The 22,464-nt window shown below is 39.3% G+C and overlaps 1 protein-coding gene across 1 annotated transcript in view; it reads right to left on the bottom strand.

Annotated features, from left to right (window-relative positions):
* Chl1 (cell adhesion molecule L1 like) overlaps positions 1–22,464 on the bottom strand; it is an 84,362-nt gene that overhangs the window by 34,284 nt on the left and 27,614 nt on the right. The window contains exons 8-10 of the mRNA XM_052172630.1: positions 17,365–17,549; positions 7,359–7,490; positions 340–480 (exon numbers count right to left, since the gene is read on the bottom strand). Coding sequence (XP_052028590.1) covers positions 340–480; positions 7,359–7,490; positions 17,365–17,549 — 458 coding nt within the window. The remainder of the gene's footprint in view (positions 1–339; positions 481–7,358; positions 7,491–17,364; positions 17,550–22,464) is intronic.

The raw sequence follows: 22,464 nt of genomic DNA, 5'->3' as shown, positions 1-22,464 counted from the left end.
TCTTTCCCTCTCCTCTCTTCCCTCTCCCTCTCCAGTTCTGCTCTTCTCCTGTCTGTCTGTCTGTCTGTATGTCTCTACTCCCTTCCTGACCCCTCCCCCATGTCCCTCAGCATGGGCCCACTGTGGCACCCCTCCCACTGCACCATACTACTCTTCATCAAAGTACCCGAGGACTGATACCCAAGGATGTCCTCTGGCCTCCACATGAACACAAACACATGCATTCCCTCACTGTATCTAACACCACCATCCCATAAGAAAAGCAGGTACTTGTGACCCTAACTTTGAGGATTTTCCTTAAGAAAACAGTCAGAGAGGCCAGGACTCGGGTATGCTCACCTACAACATCAATATTGGCATTGGCCAGAATGGTTCCGTGAATATTTGAGGCTTCGCACTGATATACAGCAGTATGATTGGGCTGTAAGTTTGTAAAACTGATTTCCCTGGGGAACATAACGTCACCTGGAAATGGATGATCTGAAAGAAAAAGAGTGAATGTTGGTATGATAAAAAGCAGAATATATAAAACATTTATGAACCATTTATTAAATGTGTCACACAGTATCTATATTTTAAGACCAATTTAGGGTGAACAATAGTTCACCCGTGTCATCTTTACATTTGGCTCAATCTACAGGGGTAACTTTTCAGACCCTTTTGTGTTTGCCACATTTTTTCCAACGATACTTTCAAATAATTATTATGAATAGCCATGTTGTCCTACTGCTTGTCTGTATCCCTGACCATAAAAAGATTGGAGGTTACCTGCTTTACATTGGAGTCCTACTGTGAGCTGATTTACACTTCATCATCTGTGTCTACATGTTAACCAGTGCAGAGTGAAACAATAGGCCCTAACTGGCCCTGACTTCTCTCTGGGCAGCATTTTTCCTGGTTCACTCTCCTTTCTATTATTTTTGGATCTGGGCTATTATTTTGCATGTTTTGGATTATCATTTAGCCATTTCGAATATGTAATTCACAAGACTTAATCTTTCTTCTTCCTCCCTTCCTCCTCCTTTTCAGGTGTGCAGCATTTTAACAATGAAATCTAGCCTACTTTCTTCCTCTCTGAGGTGATCCCCTTTCTACTCTGTGGTCTCTGGTTACTCTGGTGGGTGTTTACTCACACTTGAAGATTTGGAGCTAGTGACAACAGTTGAGAGAAGAGTAAAGTCTGTCTTTCTGGTTCTGAGTTATTTCATTAACTATTGTATTTTCTAGTCACATCATTTACCCACAAATTTCATATTTCGTTTTTATTTATAGACGAATACTATTCCGTTGCATTCAAGTACCACACTGGCATCGTTGATATATCAGTTGAACTACATTTAGGTTGTTTCTATCTTCAATCTGTTTGTCACTAGAGATAAATCCTAGAAACATTTTACTGGGGAACAAACAGATTAAATATCTTATGTTAGCATTTCTTCTAGGCTCTGCCCCACAGTTACCTGGCAACAGCCTGGAGTGCCTGAATCACTATAAAAGGGGATGCATGTACCTTTCTCATTCTCTTCTCTTGCTCTCTTCCCCTCTTCCCCTCTTCTTCTCTTGCCCTCCTCCCCTCTTCTCCTCCCCCGCAGTCCCTTCTCACCCCATTCCCCTACCCTCTCTCTCCATGTTCAGCTCATGGACAACCTCTTCTCTTCCCTTCCTCTCCTTCTCTCTCTCCTCTGCCTTCCTCTGTTCTCCTATCCCCTCAACTCCACTCCCCATGCCCTAAATAAACTCTAGTCTATACTATATCTCAAGGAGAAGGGGTGCTTCAGCATGGGTCCTCAGAGGCACCCACTTCCCCTGCACCAACCATATCCCTGGCTTATTTCCCCTTTTTATAAAACACGACAAATTATGTGTTTAATGTGTGTGTGTGTGTGTGTGTGTGTGTGCACTAATGACTATAGAATGCTAATGAGTAAAGCAGCTCTGAATTGAGGAGAGAGGGGCCAACAAAAAATTAGAGGGAAATCATGTAATTATATTTTAAATAAACTACTATTGATCCTGAAACTTTCTTTTGGAAATTATAGCACCTACAATTTCAGTGCACTTATTAAGAGCCAAAGAATTCCACTGGCTTTGGCCACACATTACAACATTGTCTCTGCTCATGACCTGCTACATCAGCATTTACAAGGCTTTGTAAACATCAGTTTCAGAGAAAAATGGACATGACATATCTGACAGTATCTGGTTCTCCATCCCAAACACTTGCTATGCTACAACAGAAAGGCAGTAGGAGAAAATAATTTGTGGCTAGAATTGTTGAGAGGAGGAACAATTCAAACAACTTTAAAGCACATCAGTAAATAATTTCTTTCTCCATGTATTTCCATTATACAAAATAACAACTCCATTAAACTTTTTGTTTGGGAAAACAGGAACTACTACATATTGGGAGACCTTTTTTATATATTCCTTTTTCTTACTGGAACCATAATGTGGGCATTCCTCCAGTCTACTGTGATGTCTGTGAAGATGCATAGTGTGTTCTCAAAAGCTAAAGATCAGGAATCTCCAAACAGTGTCTAATATTTGTGGAACCATAGGAAACAAGGACAAAGGATGATGGTTTATTCATCAATGTTCAGTAGGCAGAGAAATAGGTCCTGACTGTCACTCACAGAACTATGCCTATGTGCCTCACCTAGAAAAGAAACCATGTAGATGTAGGTAAACCTGGGGACTTTGAGATGGAGAAGTTATACTGTTGTCTAAGTTGACTCCATGTAATGACACTGTTTCATGAAGATAAGAAAGTCTTATCTGGGTGTGAAAACAGAACACTGTGACAGTGAGAAATCGGCCATGGTTAAAGTGGTGTCATCCATATAGATGGATCAAGAGAGGCATGGACAAAGAACATGGACAGCCTGTAATAACTCTAAAGGCAATGGAGATAGAAATAAAGGGGAGGGGCAAAGAGGGAGAGGGAAAAGGAGAGAGATACTTTGATTGCTTTCCTGTGAGTCTTGCATTGACCTTCTAACTTACAGAATTATGTGACAGCAAAATTGTACAGGCTCAAGCCACCATTTTTTTGTTAGTGTTTTATAGCAACATCAAAGGTCTAACACAAACACAAAGGTCTAACAACTTGGAGATAATTAATCAGCTACCTCTTCAGGATTAACATGATGGATAAACTTCTAAATTCTTAATGACGGATCATAAAGGACCTCATGAGGGACTGAGTCACTGACCTCATCCTTTTCCCCTAAACTATTACACAGACCTTAAGGCTGGCAGAGCTAACTTTATCACCCCTGTATACCACCTTGCATCGCAGCTACAAGATGAGTTTCACAGCAATGTAGCATTGCAAAAGAAGAATTAAGACCATATCATCCTGTGTAGATGAAAAACAACTAGCGCTCAATCAGCTCTCATTCTGGGAAAGAGTAGAAATTGAACAGTACACTACACATTATCAAAAAAGGATTTGTTGGGAGCCATCTGTGATAGGCTAAGGCTAGCAGGTGGCCTTCCTGGAGGTGACCTACTGTTTTTGCATAGTCTGGGCTGTGTATTCAATGGCAAGGTTCCAGAGAGTTCATCTAAGGATTACTTCTTGCAGTTGATATGCCTTTCCTGACTTTATGAAATTAATATAATTACTCTTGGGCATTAGCCCACCCTATTGGTCAGATTTATTGCAGATAACCATAAAGATGAACTTTCATGAATTAATGCAGTTTAGATGAATTAATGATTCTATAGAATTCCTGATTTGATTCAACTCATTTTAGGAAAAAAGTTTTAAAAGATGGTCTTACTTGTTTTGCTAGAAAGATGTAAGAAGGTTAGAATCAAGAAAAGAACATACCTACTCCTCATAATGATAAGTAAAGGCTGCATTATAAGATACAATGAGTTTTCACAATCACACTAAAAAAATAGGCTACAAATTTGTGTTCAAAGAAAAACATTTATGTCCAAGGAAGAATTTACAGGTGTTGCTTTGAACTTATAATGAGCATATTAGAATGAAATGCTACATTGAACTTGTGATCAGCATCCTTCTGTGACTCCCATTTTATAAAGAACTTTTTTTTCTAAGAAGGTATATAAAGTCCAGAGGAAATAAATAAAGTTGTTGATTGAATGGTTTGACTTTGGGAGCTCTGCCCCCCTATTCATGCATCCATGCATCCATCCATCCATCCATGCATATATCCATGCATCCAAGCATCCATCCATCCATCCATCCATGCATATATCCATGCATCCAAGCATCCATCCATCCATGCATCCATGCATCCATGCATCCATGCATCCATGCATCCATCCATCCATCCATCCATCCATCCATCCATCCATCTATGCCTCTATCCAAATGTATGTCTGTTTGTCTGTATATACATATAGGTATATGTGTAGATATGTAAGCATGCATGGATACCTGTAGAGCGTATGAGACCGGTGATTGGGCCTAACAATAATGTGACTGTGTTAATGTGTAAATGAGAATGTGAATGTAAATGTGAATGTATGTATGAATGTATATGTGTCTGTGAATATTTGTCCATATAAAGCACCTTAATACTTCCTCTTTACTTCCTCTTTGGTTCACAAAGAGTTAATCAGCCAGGTCAGTAAAGGGTTTCTGGCTCTCTGACCAGAGAAGTCAGCACTAGCAATAAATCCTTTACCTAATCACCTGCTGTTAGCAACAAGTGTCAATAAATCTAGAGGCCTGCAGCTAGAGTAACTTAAAGTCAGGATAAGAATAAGTTATTAGAGAAAGCAACCCTAATCACTCAGAGGACCAAGTCTTGCCCCTGATGTTGCTTTTCACAGAGACTGGAGCTAGGATCCTGACAAGAACTGTTTTAAAATCTCAAGAAAACATAATTTTAAATAGTTATCTTTCAAAATATACTAGTCCTGACACAATCCCATAATTCTTCCTATATATTTCTCTCTCATAAATTCAATGAAAATAATACAATATGGTGGGAGAGCCCTCGACTCAAATTTGTGTTTTTCTATGCTCCATTCAAGCCCTGAATTTACTTGTGCTGTCTCTTCAAAAAATAAAGACAAACAAACAAACAAACAAACAAACCATAACAGTTTTCAGTCAAGCTCTTCTAACAAAACCCTATGTGATTGCCCATCTGTCACCAAAATCCCAAGACTCTAATCAGGCCTTGTCATTGTCTTTGCTCTGATGCCTTCGTCTATTGAATGATTTCACCAGCTAACTCATGCCCCTTCCTCGTGATCCTTCCTCATGCTCTGGGCTTAAACCAATCAGGTCTGTTTCCATTTATCTTTTCTCCAGAAACACACACCCGGGGAGTCTTTTCATATACTCCTCTCTCCACTCTGAAGGCACTCACAGAGAACTGACAGCAGTCGGCTTCCTAACCCTTTTCATCTCTCAAAGTATGAATTCTTATAACCATGACTCTCCACCTTGCATTTCAAACTTTACACTCTCCTTGCTGTACGCCTCCTTCCTGTGGACAAATCTCTCAACATGAACCTTCCAACTCTGTCTCCTTCTGCCTTTTTATTACTCACTGAATCCAATTAGTGCTATCTATACCTGGATAGGTCTTATCCATTGAAACATGGCTGCCTGCCACTTGTCATACACCAAATGAAATATGTCACCTCTCCTTTAGCGGCCATCAAATACCAATAACTCCTCAGCTAGGGGTGGTGCCTCATAAATCTCCCACACCCATCAACACTGGAGTTTTGATGGACAGATCTTACGCAGTTACAATAAGTGCTGTGAGTTCATGGGTGCAGTAGCTACCTCCTGTACAGAAGATAGCATTTCATATCTTCACGCCCAGCTCCTACATTGCTTCAGCTCCCTCCTCTGTAATATTCCCTGAACTTCGAAAAAGCATATAGACGTCCCATTTGGGGCTAAGAACACAGTCAGTCACTCTCAGCACGTTGTCCAGTTACAGGACTCTGTACTAACCACTGTCCACTGCAAACAGAACCTTGTCTGACCAAGCCAGAGAGCCCCCCTAATCTTCAGGGTTCATAAGGTGGCTGCCTTGGCCCACCCTTAAGGCACTTCAGTATTAGTTCAGTAATCTAAGAGCATGTTCAGGGTGTGAACTCCTCACCCTCGTGTATCCATCTCCTATGATTGCTGTTTTATACAGATCCTGTGCAACACATTCTCAGAATAGTGTTTTGCTCAGGCCACATAACAAACCCACAAGTCACAGCTATTTCCATCTCTGTTTTGTTTAGGAAAAAAATAAGTTTTAAGAGGCTCAGTTACATTCTCAGTCCCATAGTTAGCAAATGTCAGGTTGGCCATGCAAACAAGGGCGGCGTGGCTCCAGAGATCATAAACCATCTGTGCACTCTACAGATAAATTATGACCTGAGGTAGCTGGCGAATTAATCTCCTTCAAACACGACCAACTACCACTGCTTCCATCCTGCTGCTTGGAAAACTGAAGCTAAGCTGATCCAGCCACCAGCTCGAGGCCACAGACCCAGGAAGAGTCGCAGCCCAGAGATGACTTTGGTTTGTGTACCACAAGGAGACATGGATAATATGGGGAACCATGACAAATAAATAAATAAATGGGAGCCCCACACCTGCACTTAATATCTTCTCCTCCATGGGGCTACTTAAGCAGAACATAACACACAGCATAGGTTCTGTCCTTCTGTCCAAACAAATATTTCAAAATAGCCTCAGCTCTGGAATCAAATGAAAACCTTTGGGGTTTGGAGACTGGTGCAGTGAGGAACCTGGCCCCCAGACCTGGTCCATTTCCTTTTCTCAATGGTCAACCAATATGGACAAGACTCAAAGGGATTGTTTAGTGTTGTCAACAGCAGCTAGGAAACTATTGTGTCATGTATAGTTTCGGGCATCACATGTGTCCTGGAGGTAAAGTGTGGCCAACAGTATTCTGGGGAGGGGAAGACTCAAGGATGGAAGATATTTTATGGGTGTAAGAAATACCAACTTGCATCTTAAGCTCTCATCTACGGAGCTACTCCACCAGTCGTCCTTCTCAAGGGCAGGAACAAGGGATAGTTCATATTAATCCTTTTTCTCATTCAGTCATTAGGTCATTACTTACTTATTATATAAATAACTATATGTAACATAATATATATAATTACATTAGTATATGCATAAACACTATGCAAGACTCTTGCACTGTGTTGTTGTCATCAATTAAATCACCCATAAGGAAGCACTTGATGATTTTCTAGCAATGTGTTATGCTAACACTGCCCATCCCATCTTCTTCATACATTACCAAACTGTCTGATCATCCGCTCTCCTGTTCAATTGCTGCATCCCCTATTATGTCACTCTCAGGTCTTTTGTTAGGCGGTTTTTAACTCACTTTCAATTGGCAAGCCATTGACTCTCCATTTGATTGTGGGTTGAGGATCTCCTTCTGCCTCACACAACAGGATGCCGTTGCTCCCGGTGCTATACACAGCACTCTGAGGTTTCTTTTTCCAGCGTGGAGGCTCTGAAGACAAAACAAAGAAATTTCCAGAATGTGTCTGCATAGCAAAACATCCAACCACTGTAACGGGCCTGCATTTCTACCATATACCAGCAGAGGGCAGACAGTACAAAGTATTCCATAGCAGCTCCTGTGGTTAGGTTCTACAAAGCAGGATGGGTGTATTTCTGTGTGTGTGTGTGTGTGTGTGTGTGTGTGTGTGTGTGCGCGCGCGCGCGCGCGCATGCTTGTGTGTGTGTGTATCTGTGTGTGCTTTACATTTCATGTATATAAATATGCATACTAAAAATACACAGCCGCCTTAACTGTATACATTTCTCTTACTGAAATATGAGGGAGGGATAAGCAGATGGTAACTCATTTAGGGCTGGCTACTGTTTCTATTCAAGCTTAAACGAAGTAGCTGAAAAAGTGGATATGCAGGAAATAGACTCAGAGAGCTTTTTAAATAACAGTAAAATTCCTAAAACCTTGTTCCTTGATTGTTGACTCTATCATTTGCATATATGTATAGCAATTTGCATAACTTATCAACTTGGAAAACATCATTTGCAAAGGATGCTCTGCTTGCAAAGGGGCAGAAAGGAAATCTAAGAACATTTGACTTTTATCTTTGGAAACAAAGCAAAGAAACAGGAACAAATGATCTTCATCTTTTGATGCATAAAACTTGAAACGTGTAACTTTAAATGGAGTCTCAGAACACAGCAAAACAAGCATCTGCATTGCAAACGTTACTGCCACATCTTGTCACCATCAGGGTAGCACTATGACAGCAGTGTATATGAGAGTAGAAGTGTGACTGAATACTATTATTGTTGTTGTTACTGTTATTGTTGTTGTTGTTGTTGTTGTTGTTGTTGTTGTTTACCAGCATGTATAGCTATGTATACTTTCTTGGATACCTTGTGCCCATGAGGAGAGAAGAAGGCCTCAGATCCCTTGCTTGGGGTTACGTAGAGTTGTGAGTTACCATGTAGATGCCGCAAACTAAACCGAGATCATTTGAAACAGCAGCTAGTGCTCTTCAAACACTGAGCCACTTCTCCAGACCCGTGTGCATGATTGATAAATAATCTCAAAAGTGGCCTAATAAAATTGTAAAGTAGTAATTCCCATCAACCTTAGCTTGCTCATTTTTCCTCCAAGAACTCTGGATTTCTGTGTTGATTAAATAAAGGAAACTTTTAAAAGATAGGTACATGTATAAAGTGAGAATATCTTTTAAATGATTTCCGTAAAAGAAAAAAGGGGATTATATGGGAAAATTATATTTATTGAAAGAAAAGAGGAAACAAATACAAACAGGTAATTCTGGCAAGTCTATGTGCATGCAAGATGCATAGCTTTAGAATCTCCTAACAGTGTGGGTTCAATTGTTAATTTTCATGTTAAACGCCTGTGTTTATAATAGATTGCTCTAAAAACTATTGAGTCCCTTATCGTAAAGTACAATGGTCTAGATTAGAAATTGAGTTACATTTTGCAGAGGAAGACTGCCTACATGACATTGTACTTTTAAGGTTTTATTTTGACTATGTGTCAGGTATAGGTACTTATTCAACATGTGTGTTAGGAACCAAAGATAGGTCCTCTGGAAGAGCATCATATGCTTCTAACCACTGAAACGTCTCTCTGTGTTCTTCTCTTTTAAATTTTTTCTCAGTCTTTTTATGCAACTAGCACAACAAACTTCAACATGTGCAAGTTACAGGAGTAAAGCCCCACGACTGTGCAAACCATAATGATTATCGTAGGAACTCTGACTGTTTCTTTCCAAGCATGTACAAATAAAGATCCTATAATAAAAATGTTATTTCATCCATCTGTATAATAAAAATCAATTTTCCAATCCCTATCTTCTGTCTATGAATTTCATTAACCTTTGTTATTAATATACCTTTGCACACATATATTAAAGAGATATTACTGTGAGAATCAAATGGAGGGGTGAGGTATTGCTTCATCTAGCCTTTGACCTTATGGAGATAATACTGAGCTTTGGAGAATTCATCTAATCCTTTTCAGGGTCATCAGAGAAAGAATCCTCATTTCCTGTTCTTGTCACTCCATGGATCTCAGAACAGAGCCTCTGAGGAAACAACAGAGACAGGCAGAAGTAGGGAGAAAGTCCTCATGGGCTGGCATCTTGTGCAGTATAACTAGGAATCAAGGTCAGTTCAGTTGTCCAGTTGAGTCTTTGCATTTCCTCTTTCCCTCCCCTGTATCTATCCACTGACATAAGAAGTTTCAAACATTTTGTAGTTTGTAGCAATCATTCCTAAACATTAGCTTGGCCCTTCTTCATAAGATTTTTAAAATTATTTTATTAGATATTATCTTTATTTACATTTCAAATGTTAGCTCTTTTCCTGGTTTCACCTCTAAAAACCTTCTATCACATTCCCCTTCCCCTGCTTCTCTGAGGGTATTCCCTCACCCACCTACCCACTCCTGCTTCCCAGTCCTGGAACTCCCCTACACTGTGTCATCCAGCCTTCACAGGACCAAGGGCCTCTCCTCTTATTGATGTCCAACAAGACTATCCTCTGGTACACATGTGACTGGAGCCATGGGTCACTCCATGTGTGCTCTTTGGTTCATAGTTTAGTCCCTGGAAGTTCTGGGGTGGGGGGAAGTCTGGTTGGTTGATATTGTTGTTCCTCTTATGGGGCTACAAAACCTCTTCAGATCCTTCAGTCCTTTCTCTAACTCCTCCAATTGGAGACCCTGTGCTCAGTCCAATGGTTGTCTGTGAGCATCCCCCTCTGTATTTGTCAGGTTCTTGCAGAGCATCTCAGTAGACAGCTATATTCAGGCTCTTGTCAGTGAGAACTTCTTGGCATTCACAATAAATTAAAGACTTTTTATAATTCAATGAAAACAATGGCACAACATACCCAAACTTATGGGACACAATGAAAGCAGTGCTAAGAGGAAAACTCATAACTCTGAGTGCCTCCAAAAAGAAACTGGAGAGAGCACACACTAGCGGCTTGACAGCATATCTGTAAGCTCTAGAACTAAAACAAGCAAATACAAGAGAAGTAGATGGAGGGAAATAATCAAACTCAGGGCCAAAATCAACCAAGTAGAAACAAAAAGATCTATACAAAGAATCAACAAAACCAGGAGATGGTTCTTGAGAAAACCAACAGGATAGATAAACCCTTAGCCAGACTAACCAGAGGGCACAGAGATGGTATCCAAATTAACAAAATCAGAAATGAAAAGGGAGACATGATAACAGAAACTGAGGAAATCCAAAAAAATCATCAGATCCTACTACAAAAGCCTATACTCAACACAACTGGAAAATTTGGATGAAATGGACAATTTTCTAGACAGATAACAGTAACCAAAGCTGAATCAGGATCAGATAAACCATCTAAACAGTCCCGTAACCTAAAAAGAAATAGAAGCAGTCATTAGTAGTCTCCCAACCAAAAAAAGCTCAGGACCAGATGGGTTTAGTGCTGAATTCTGTAGGACCTTCAAAGAAGACCTAATACCAATACCCTTTGAACTATTCCACAAAATAGAAACAGAAGGAACACTACCCAATTTGTTCTCTGAAGCCACAATTATGCTTATACCTAAACTGCACAAAGACCCAACAACAAAAGAGAATTTCAGACCTCTTTCACTTATAAATATCAATGCAAAAATACTCAATAAAATTCTTGCAAACCAAATCCAAGAACACATCAAAAGATTATCCATTATGATCAAGTAGACTTCATTCCAGGGATGGTTCAATATATGGAAATCTATCAACATAATCCACTATATAAACAAACTAAAAAAAACACATGATCATTTCATTAGAGGCTGAGAAAGCATTTGACAAAATACAACACCTGTTCATAATAAAAGTCTTGGAAAGATCGGGAATTTAAAGCCCATAAACATAGTAAAAAGCAATTTACAGCAAACCACTAGCCAACACCCAACTAAGTGGACAGAAATTTGAAGTAATCTCACTAAAATCAGGGATTAGACAAGGCTGCCCCCTGTCTCCCTACCTTTTCAATATAGTACTCGAAGTCCTAGCCAGAGCTATTAAAAAACAAAAGGAGGTCATAGGGACACAAATTGGATGGGAAGAAGTCAAAATATCACTATTTCCAGATGATATGATAGTATACTTAAGTGACCCCAAAAATTCCACCAGAGAACTCTTAAACCTGATAAACAACTTCATAAGTTTTACAAGCACTTCCACATCCATGAAGATGTTTCTCTCCTTTTTGCCTCCTTAAGCTCAACAGATGTAGACACTGTCATAAAACTTGAGGGAACCTGGCTATGACTTTTAAATGCTGTTCAGGCTGAGACATTCACAATTGATTTCACTAGATGACTCTTTGCTAGTTCAGTATTGAAGTTAGCACAGAGTCCTTAGAACAGTGATATCTAGAGAGCTAGGGTTGAAGCTTGCTGTCTTGCTTCTTCTTGGCATTGAATGTCTTCAAATAGATGTATAGGGTGAGCTTTTAAATAGAATTCAATAGATAAATAAAGACTTCCGTGAAACAGACATAAGGAAAAAAAAAACTTAAAGCATCTTGAATGGGAAACAGTCATAACTGTCTGATCATAGATTTAATGAAATTATTTATCTGACTGCTACTGGGTTCACAAAGACATTGTCATGAGCCTGAAGACATGAGCTTGATGAGAAACTCAGGGTGGCAGAGATGCAGGGCCAGAGAATCTGCAGAAGTTTCCCAAAGCTCACAATACACAATGATGTGATGGGTAATTTCTAGTAAAGGGTTGGAGAAGAGACCAAAGATAAAAGATGAGTAAATCTGAAAGTGTAGGGGAAGAAGCCATGGGGGGGTCTCACTCTTTTCTCTACCTGCCTGAGATATGTGGTAGCTAATAAAAGATGCTTCCACTAAAACTTCACCCAATTAGTCATAATAAAAAACAAAATGCAAGATGATAAGTTTAATTTATAATGTCCAAACTGGAGACACCAATGCATGAATCCTGACAACATTATAAGCAAGCTGAAAATATTTGCTATGTGAACAAAAACCAAACAGAACATGATGTTTGGTATTTATTAAACATGTAACACAGTGTGCATTTTTAGTAATTTTTTTGTAATCACAGAGGTCTACTGAATATTTATAATCTGGATTTTCATGGACCAACATCTCTGTACATCAGGCAGGCTTCTGCTTCCTGTGTAGCTTAGGATGATCATGAACTGTTAATCCTCCTGCCTCCACCTCCCAAGTGCTTGGAATTCAAGAGTGCACCTTCAGGCCCAGTTTATGTGCATCTGGGGATTGAAGCAAGGACCGTGTGCACTCACTACCAATGTCTTGGGAATGTGTTTATTAATTCAAAATCAGGTATTCATGGTATCAGTGATTGGACTGAGATTCAGCATGTGGCATTTAGGTACTGGAGAGTACTTTGGATAATATTAAGGATTGCATAGGTATGCAAAATGATTTATATTATATTTCTGAAACATTCTAAATGACGCCAAAGTATGTAAAATAAAAATTGTTGGTGGGGCATTTTTCACTCTTTTCTTATCACTTTAATTGCTACTGATATACTGATGTCTAGAATTACATATTTGTGACAATCTTATGTAATTATTATTATTATTACTATTATTATTATTTGAGTGTGCCTGTGGCAATTTTAGAGAGTCAGTTGTCTCCTTTTATTTTAATGTAGATTCCAAAGATATAATTCAGATATAATCGCTAAAAGCCTCTTTGCCACTGAGCCATTTCACTAGTCCTTAATTGTATTATTATTATTATTATATTGTATATATAATAATCCATAATGTAGGTGTCCAGAAATTATGGTAATATCTAATGATGATATCAGCTGTTTTTCTCATACAAAATATAGTATTTGAGTTGTAATCTGATTACATATTTAGACTATTTTAACCTAACATACTAGTTGATGGAACTTGAGTTTCTGAATAGAGATGAGAAATAACAGACAGGATAGTGTACAAACTATACTTGTGCATAGCCACACAGGGTATTTTCACAATGGACTAGAAGATCAAAATTCATGAGAGAACTGCTTTTCTGCCACATGACAGTCCTGATTTAACTTGAGTTTCTAAATAAAAGGATGAAAATGAAGAGGAAAATACAAGGAGACAAAGAAAATGTAATAAAGAAAACCTCCCATCTCCTGATAATTAATGATGTTTATAGCTACTGCTTTCACCCTTTAGGGAGAAAAACATTTCTTGATGATGTTCAACTGTTCCCATGCAGGTGTGAGGAGAAGCTTAAACATGCTTCTAAGTGTATGTTTACTATTTTCTCACAAAAGTGAAATGATTCAATATACTTCATGAAAATAAAAATAATATTTACATCTCAGAACTGCTAATAGCTATTTTACAAATAGTGGAAATAATTTCTTCAAGAAACCTATATCCCTTTGGAATCCTACAGTCAACATTTTAAGTTGCATAATTAATTTTACTAGTATAATTTTTTTTGCAACATTTGCAATTCTTCTTGAACGCTTTAATAGTCAAGAAAACCAACCGAGGCCAGATTGTTAAAATATTCAGCTACCGTAGCAATGCAGCAACCATCTGGAAAGATTTTCTAACAGTCAGCAACTCAGAGTAGAAGCAGCTAATAATGTATGTCTGGTTCAAGTGTGTGTGTATGTGTATGTGTGTGTGTGTGTGTGTGTGTGTGTGTGTGTGTTAATGTGTGCTTGAGAGGAACCAAGGGCTAGGGAAAATGTCCCCATCAAAAGATGAAGCCAGCTATTGACTATTATAAATAAGGCTGCGATGAACATAGTGAAGCATGTTGTCTTTATTACATGTTGGAGAATCATCTGGGTATACGCCCAGGAGTGGTATAACTGGGTCCTGAGGTAGCACTATGTCTAGTTTTCTGTGGAACAGCCAAACTGATTTCCAGAGTGGTTGTACCAGGCTCTAATCCCACTGGCAGTGGAGGAGTGTTTCTCTTTCTCCACATCCTCTCCACCACCTGCTATCACCTGAGATTTTGATCTTAGCCATTCTGACTGGTGTGAGGTGGAATCTCAGGGTGTTTTGATTTGCATTTCCCTGATGACTAAGGATGCTGAACATTTCTTTAGGTGCTTTTCAGCCATTCTGTAATCCTCAGTTGAGAATTCTTTGTTTAGCTCTGTACACCATTTTAACGGGGTTATTTGAGTCTAACTTCTTGAGTTTTTTGTATATATTGTATATTAGCCCTCTATCAGATGTAGGGTTGGTAAAGATTTTTTCCCAATTTGTTGGTTGCCATTTTTCCTAATTACAGTGTCTTTTGCCTCACAGAAACTTTGTAATATTATACGGTCCCATTTGTCAATTCTTGATCTTAGAGCATAAGCTATTTGTGCTCTGTTCAAGAAAATTTTCCCCGTTTCCATGTGCTAGAGGCTTTTCCCATTTTCTTTTCTATTAGATTCAGTGTGTCTGGTTTTATGTGTAGGTCCTTGATCCACTTGGACTTCAGCTTTGTAGAAGGAGATAAGAATGGATCAATTTACATTCTTCTGCATGCTAACCACCAGTTGAACCAGCATCATGTCCCTCAGCAGAGGAATGGATACAGAAAATGTGGTACATTTACACAACGGAATCCCCCTCAGCTACCAAAACAATGAATTCATGAAATTCTTAGGCAAATGGCTGGAACTAGAAAATATCATCCTGAGTGAGGTAGCCCAATCACAAAAGAACACACATAGTATACACTCACTGATAAGTGGATATTAGTGCAAAAACTCAGAATATCCAAGACACAGTTCACAGGCAAAATGAAGCTCATGAAGAAGGAAGACCAAAGTATGGATATTTTGGTCCTTCTTAGAAGGGGGAACAAAATATCCATGGGAGGAGATACAGAGACAAATTGTGAAGCAGAAACTGAAGGAAAAAACCATCCAGAGACTGCTCCACCTGCATATTTTCCATATAGAGTCACCAAACACAAACACTATTGTGGATGCCAACAAGTGCTTGCTTACAGGAGCCTGATATAGCTGTCTCCTGAGAGGCTCTGCCAGTACCTGACAAATACAGAGGTGGATGCTCTCTGCCAACCATTGGGCTGAGCACAAGGTTCCCATTGTAGGAGCTAGAGAAAGGACTGAAGGAGTTGAAGAAGCTTGTAGCCCCATAGGAGGAATATCAACCAACCAGTACCCCCAAAACTCCCAGGGAATTAAACACCAACCAAAGAGTACATGTGGAGGGACCGATGGCTCTAGCTGCATATGTAGTAGAAGATGGCCTTGTTGGACATCAAAGGGAGGAAAGGCCCTTGGTCCTGAGAAGGCTTGATGTCCCAGTATAGGGGAATGCCAGGACAGGGAAGCGGGAATGGGTGGGTTGGTGAGCAGGGGGAGGGGGAATGGGACAGGATTTTCAGAAGGGATACTGGGAAAGGGGATAACATTTGAAATGTAAATAAAGAAAATATCTAGTAAAAAAGATGTAGCCAAATTATAGACAAGTGTCAAATAATGTCTAAAATTATAGTGAGATACTTCAAACTTCTCTAAATGTCTTTTTGAATAACATTGTCAGAGGAATATGTTATTATTGATTGATGTTAATGTTAATGTATAACATTGTGTTCTCTTCTATAAAGATTTGCTTTGTTGAGATAAACAAAACAAGATCCCCCTTTTTAATTTCCCAGTTTTCTCCTTAACTAAGATGTAGTATAGAAAGGGTTGACAAATTATGTTAATCTAAACAGACTTGACCCAGTCAATTATTGGAACATTTACTTGTGAGTGAAATTTGAGTCTAGGAGTCTTTTCTTTTCCATTAATTAAAACCAAAGGCCACCACGGACATGCTCCTTGCACAAATTGATGCTTTAAAAGAGAACTTTGTCAGAATATTAATGGAGACCCTGTGGCTGTAGTTCATGAACTGGCAGCCTGGGAGAGATGATCTTCGGCCATAGGTAAGCCAACACAGCACTATGTGCAAAGTTCCAAGATAGTGACTAGTGCATTGTCTTATTGACACAGATACTTCAACTGCAGAGAGAAAGCCTGGTTGCGATTGGATCCTCAGGAAGGAGTCGGTGTCAGTCAAATTTACAGCAAGATCGAACATTCTCAACTCCAGCACTGTAGTCACAGCCTGGGTATCTAATTACTGTGACTACTACTTGTGAGAGCAATGTCATCATCACCAAATTTCTTAATTACAAAAAAGGGCAGAAAGTCTCAGTGGATCCAAAGAGTTCAGTTTTTATGGGCAGAAGATGAAAGTAATATGTTTTGGTACTATTTGATAAAAAATATTAATATTTGCACCATATGGTCTCTTTGTATTTCCCTCTAAGCGATATATTGAATACCAGGGCACAGAAAAAAAAAAGGCTAGAATGAGGAATGGTGTAAGACAATTCATTGACTGTGATCACAGACACAGAAGCTAAGCGGCAAGATTAGCAAGCATTCCCAGCCTCCTTCCAGGGTCCTTGCAATAATGTTTGATTACATGAACATGACCTTATTTATGAGCATCATGTGTGCATTATAATAAAAATCATTTCATGCAATAAAACCTTACAGGAGGCTAGGTTTAATGACAGTTTAAACTGGCCATGGAAGTGGTGTATGTTTAGTGCCTTACATAAGTCCTCTTCTTGACATTCATGCCTTCAGTATGGTTTGGGGAGATAAATTACAACACTGGTTATTTAAGTATAGTGTGACTCAGAGCCCACACTACAACTAAAACTCCAATCTAATGATCAACTTTGGCACATGCATTGTTGAGGCAAAGGTCTGTAATGGTTTGCACGTATTTTTCTCTCTGAAGTAGAAAGTTAAATCCTAATGGGAGGAGACATACCTTCTACTATGACATGAAAATCATGACTGGCTTTCCCCAACAAGTTGCTGGCTGTGCAGCGATAATTTCCTCTGTCCTGGTAGGAGATGTTTTCTATCGTCAATGTCTTTTCATTAGGTTCAATTGTTGCTCTTCCCTCTGGTAATTCACTACCCAGTTTGCTCCACTCGACTTGTGGAGTTGGTCTGCAAGAAATATAAAGAATGCATAGATAAATAGATATCAATTATAAATAATCTCTCATGCCACACCTATTATCATGGTGAGTTTATATATGATCGAAGTTTTATCAGCCTTACCAATGGACATATGTGTTTAAGCATGAAGCTTGGACAAGCATGTTTCATCATAAGCTCTTTCAATAGTCTGCTCTAGGGGAATCTTGTCCTTTCTGTGAAGTAGGCTAACTCCATGTGCGGGCTGAATCAGTGAAACTGTATGCAAAATGGATAACTGAAGTCCAGAGGAATAATATTGCAAGGTATTTGTCAAGTGTGAAAATCTACCTGTGGTCAGAGATCAACAGCTCCTTCCCCTGTGCTTTCAACACCAAGGCACAGTAGCCAGCAGAGGCAGGCAACAATTTCCCCCATGAATCCTAATGAAGCCAATTTTGGCTGAACTGACTGAGGAGTGGAGCCAAGTGCGTGGGCTGGATGGAGGAGCAGCTCTTTCATTTCAGGACAGCTTGGTGTACTCAGCACAGACCTTGCTTTGGGGGAATGGGAAACAGAGAGAAGGAGACAAGCCGGAATCTCCCTAATTCCAGAGCATTAAGGAGATTGGTTCACAAAATCAAAACAAACAAAAGCAAAACAAAATGTAGGGATAACCTTGCCACATGTCCTACACTGAAGGAAAACAGAATCTAGAGCCAACATATGAGGAAAAACCTCTTGTCATAAAAGTGAGGGTGGAAAAGTGACATCCTATGACTACTGTGACTTCATAGTGTGGCTGATAAACAACTCTAAGTGGCATACAACTTGCTTTCTCTCCTCCTACAAGATTGGAAAGCCCATAATTGTAGTATTTACCATATTTCTGGTTTTTAGTCACTACTCTGAGAATGATCTAAGGATGACATGAATTGCTGTTACCATTACTGCTCCACCTGGGGATCCATCCCACATACAAACACCAAACCCAGACACTACTGTATATGCCAAGAAGTGCATGCAGACAGGAGCCTGATATATAGCAACCTCCTGAGAGCCTATGGCAGAGCCTGACAAATACAGAGGTGGATGCTAGCATCCAACCATTGGACTGAGCATGGGGTCCCCAATAGAGGAGTTAGAGATAGGACTGAAGGAGCTGGAGGGTTTCCAACCCCATAGGAAGAACAACAATATCAACCAACCAACCCCCCGCCCAGAGCTGCCAGGGACTAAACTACCAACCAACCAAGGAGTACACATGGGTCTCCAGCCCCATATGCAGCAGAAGATGGTCTTGTCCAGCATCAATAGGAGGAGAGGCTCCTAGTCCTGTTAAAGGCTGGATGTCACAGTGTAGGGCAGGGAGGTGGGAATGGGTGGGAAGCAGGGGGAGGAGGGATGGGATAGGAGGATTCTGGGGGGATAACATTTAAAATGGAAATAAAGAAAATATCCAATAAGAAAAATGTAAAAAAATAATCTGATGTTCTAAGAAGCTAAGTAAATAAGACTTATCAGACTCAAATTTACATTGTCTTCTTAGTGGGTTCTATTTGGTTTCTGCTTTTCCTAGGAGTCCATCCTTTCTAACTGTATAGTTCTATGCTTACCATCAGACTTCCATTGGTCAGCAAGTATATAATGATGTTTCAAAATTTATTATTATTTTATGTTTATGAGTGCTTTCTCTGCATGTACATGCCCTACATGTGTGTCTGATGACCTTTGGACCAGGACAAGGCATTGGGTCCCCTAGAACTGGAGTTCCAGATGGTAGTGAACCATCAGGTGGGTGCTGGAAATCAAATCAGGTCATCTACAAGTGATCTAAACCACTGAACTATCTTATCTGCCCAGTCCCAATAGTTAAATTGATGTCTCAAATTGTTTATTTCTGTTATTTCAAATTACATGCTCACACTGAAAATGAATAAAATAGCTCAATTATTAGGAAACAATGACATTGGAGATAAATATAAAATTCTTTTTTTTTTTGCAAACATTTCCTATTTTCCCTTAAAGCCAAAGGGATTAACCTCACAGTTTTGTAACAACCTCCTTTTTGACCAAGCCCAGTACACATGGCAAACATCCTTCGGAAATGGTCACTGCAGTCAGACAGACACATATGGGAGTATATTGATTAGCTGTTGACCTCTACAGAGCATACCACCAAGCAGTGGTTGGATTCTGAATCTCCTACCTGCTTGCCTTTTAGACCATCTGTCAAAATGGCAATCTGCCAACTGACAGGCTGCCCTGGGCCTCAGATCCTCCCAAACAGATTTCAGTAAATCTGTGCTTCAGCAATACAAGCAATCTCACTTTCCTGAATTTCTTCTTTTACTTCTGTTCTTGAAAAACAAATCATTTGGCTAGCACTCTTTACTTCTTACAGACACATTAAATGACTTAAGTCAGATTAACACAACATCACAAGTAGGGACGGTTTATTCAGCTAGGTTAATATCTCTTATATTCTGAACAGTTCGGTTTTGTATGCTTTCTTGCTTTATTTTTAAAGATCACTTACTAACAGAATCTGAACAATGCTGGAGTGTGGAAAGATTGAGTTGTTTAATGACTTTTGCTTGTTTTTATAACATCAAATATTTATTTCAGTTCTTATGCGGTAAATTTTCTTCTGATTCTTGGTGGAAAAGGCAGGATCCACAGAAAGCTTATGTCCTTAAATTCCTCATGAGTCTGCTTTCATTTCACACTGTGAGTGTGAAGTATTAAACAGCACATTCTCACTGTCAATAAGATGGCAGGGATGTGAATACATTTCTCGCCTAATGAGAGTCAAAATTCACCTAACTCTTTTCCATTTGCAGGGAATCTATAAGCTCTAAGCTTTTGAACATGTGCATGCCTCTGTCAGCTTCCCTGGCTAATTAATAACATCAGCATTTGTGTGTGGGGGTGGGATTGTGAATGCTAGAGTGCATGTATGTGCATACAAGCACAGGTTGGAGGAGGACATCTGTGTCTTGTGTTCTGCTTCCTGACCCTGACCACACCCCTGATCACACCCTGGCCCACTGCTAGGTGGGTTTGCATCCTGTCGAACTTTTTAGGTGAGTGCTGAGAACTCAAACTGAAGTCCTCAAGCTTGCACAGAACCAGTTCTTAGCTCACAGTCCAAGAGTTTTTATTATGAAAAATATTATTATGTGTTATTATTATGAAGTATTATTATTAATAAGTGTCATTATTATGAAGCTCTGTGGGCTTCTTTTGCCTAACTTGATCTGGGAATACTTACAGCCAGGGAATGTCAGGAAGAAACTTAGTTAATGATGTACATGACAGAATACTACCACTATAATTAGTAATTTTTACTTTATTACTCTAGAAGTTGTGTGATTTTAAACATCGTTGAGATACAGTCAAAAACCTTTTCAATAATATTGTTGGAGATTTAGCAATGAAGAGTCAAAGGAAGACAGGAAAGAATGAATAGCCCATATCAGACCAAGTAGGGTAGGAGGAATCTCTTCTAACAGAGTATAAGGAATCTTTGTGCTGCAAAGAAGAACTCTTTGTGGATAACCATTTTCTTTTTCCTGTGTGCCTTCCCCAATATTCTAGTCTCTGCAAGGCATGTGGGGGTATCTTTGTAAGCGGAAGGCAGTCTGAACAGATGCCAGTCACCACCAGAAGTAAATGACAGCATTAGAAGGGGATGATGGAGAAAGTCTCTAAAAGGTTTGACTGACTCAAAGAGTTAAGCTGAACAGTGCTTAAAAAAAAAAAAAAGCCTGAAAGAATTTAATGTCCACCACTACAAATCCATGCCGACAGCAGGTGGTTAACCATGAGTTACAGCAGATGGCAAGGCTTTGACCTTCTGAGATAAAAAGACAGACCAGGGCTAGAGAGAAGGCTTATCAGGAAAGAGCACTGGCTCTTCTGGCAGATGACCTTGCTTCATCCTCAGCATCCACATAGTGGCTCCCAACACTCTACATTTCTATTGCCTCTTCTTGCCTCTGTGAACACTGCACACAGGGAGTACACAGGCACACCCACAGTCAAAATGACCATGCACATAAAACAACAACAACAGCAAAAACCTTCAAAAAGCACACAGAAACCTCTTTCTCCACTGAGGCCATGTGACAGCATATTGAAATCATTTATCAATGAACAGTGGTAACTTAAGACTGATAAGCAACCTAAATGAAAAGAGAAATGGGCAAAGTATTGGAATTGTACAATAATTAAAATCCTTCCTTTTCTTCACCATCTAATTTAAATCAGGTCATTTAAACTTTTCAGTGACTTATGAACAAAGTTGGTTTTTATTTTTTTATTTTTACTCTTAATTACTATTTAATAACTTTCAAATCCTAGCTGATTAAAAAGACTCCCATTACTTACAACATATTCGTGTCTCAAATGAATCAACTGGAAGATGGAATGCCTTTCTCCACAGCATTACTGATGGGAGACTGTCAAGTCAGCAGGAATACTTGTAGAAACAGTGAACTTGTATGACCATGGCCTCAGTTACGTGAATGTACAACTCATTCAGCAAAGGCAAGAATTTTCAAAGATGACAAAAATGTCAACCCTTAGGGTTTTGGTAGGAGAATTGAAACAGGACCCCGCTGTTGGAGATGTGAAGAAGTGTCAGTAGACCAGCTTTTGATGTGTGCTTTTCCCCTAAGTCTTATCATCTGGACATTCTCTTGCACAATAAAGAATTTTATTTTATAAAAATATGTAGAGTGTTGGGGTGAAGTTTTTATTGACTGTGTAAAGATTGTTTCTGTATTATATTAATGCTGATTTTTGAACCAGCAGAGATTTGATTACAAGCCGAACTTTGGTATTGCTAAGCGTCACCTGCCTTGGTGTTTTGTAAACAATGCCTCTCTTCCTTTCTGATTGGTAAAATAAAAATATGATGGCCAATAGCAAAGGAATGAAA

Source organism: Apodemus sylvaticus, chromosome 2 (genome assembly GCF_947179515.1).
Source record: "Apodemus sylvaticus chromosome 2, mApoSyl1.1, whole genome shotgun sequence".
Taxonomy (NCBI): Eukaryota; Metazoa; Chordata; class Mammalia; order Rodentia; family Muridae; genus Apodemus; species Apodemus sylvaticus.
The sequence above is the reverse complement of the archived record's forward strand: the minus strand, read 5'-3'. Positions and strand labels throughout refer to the sequence as shown.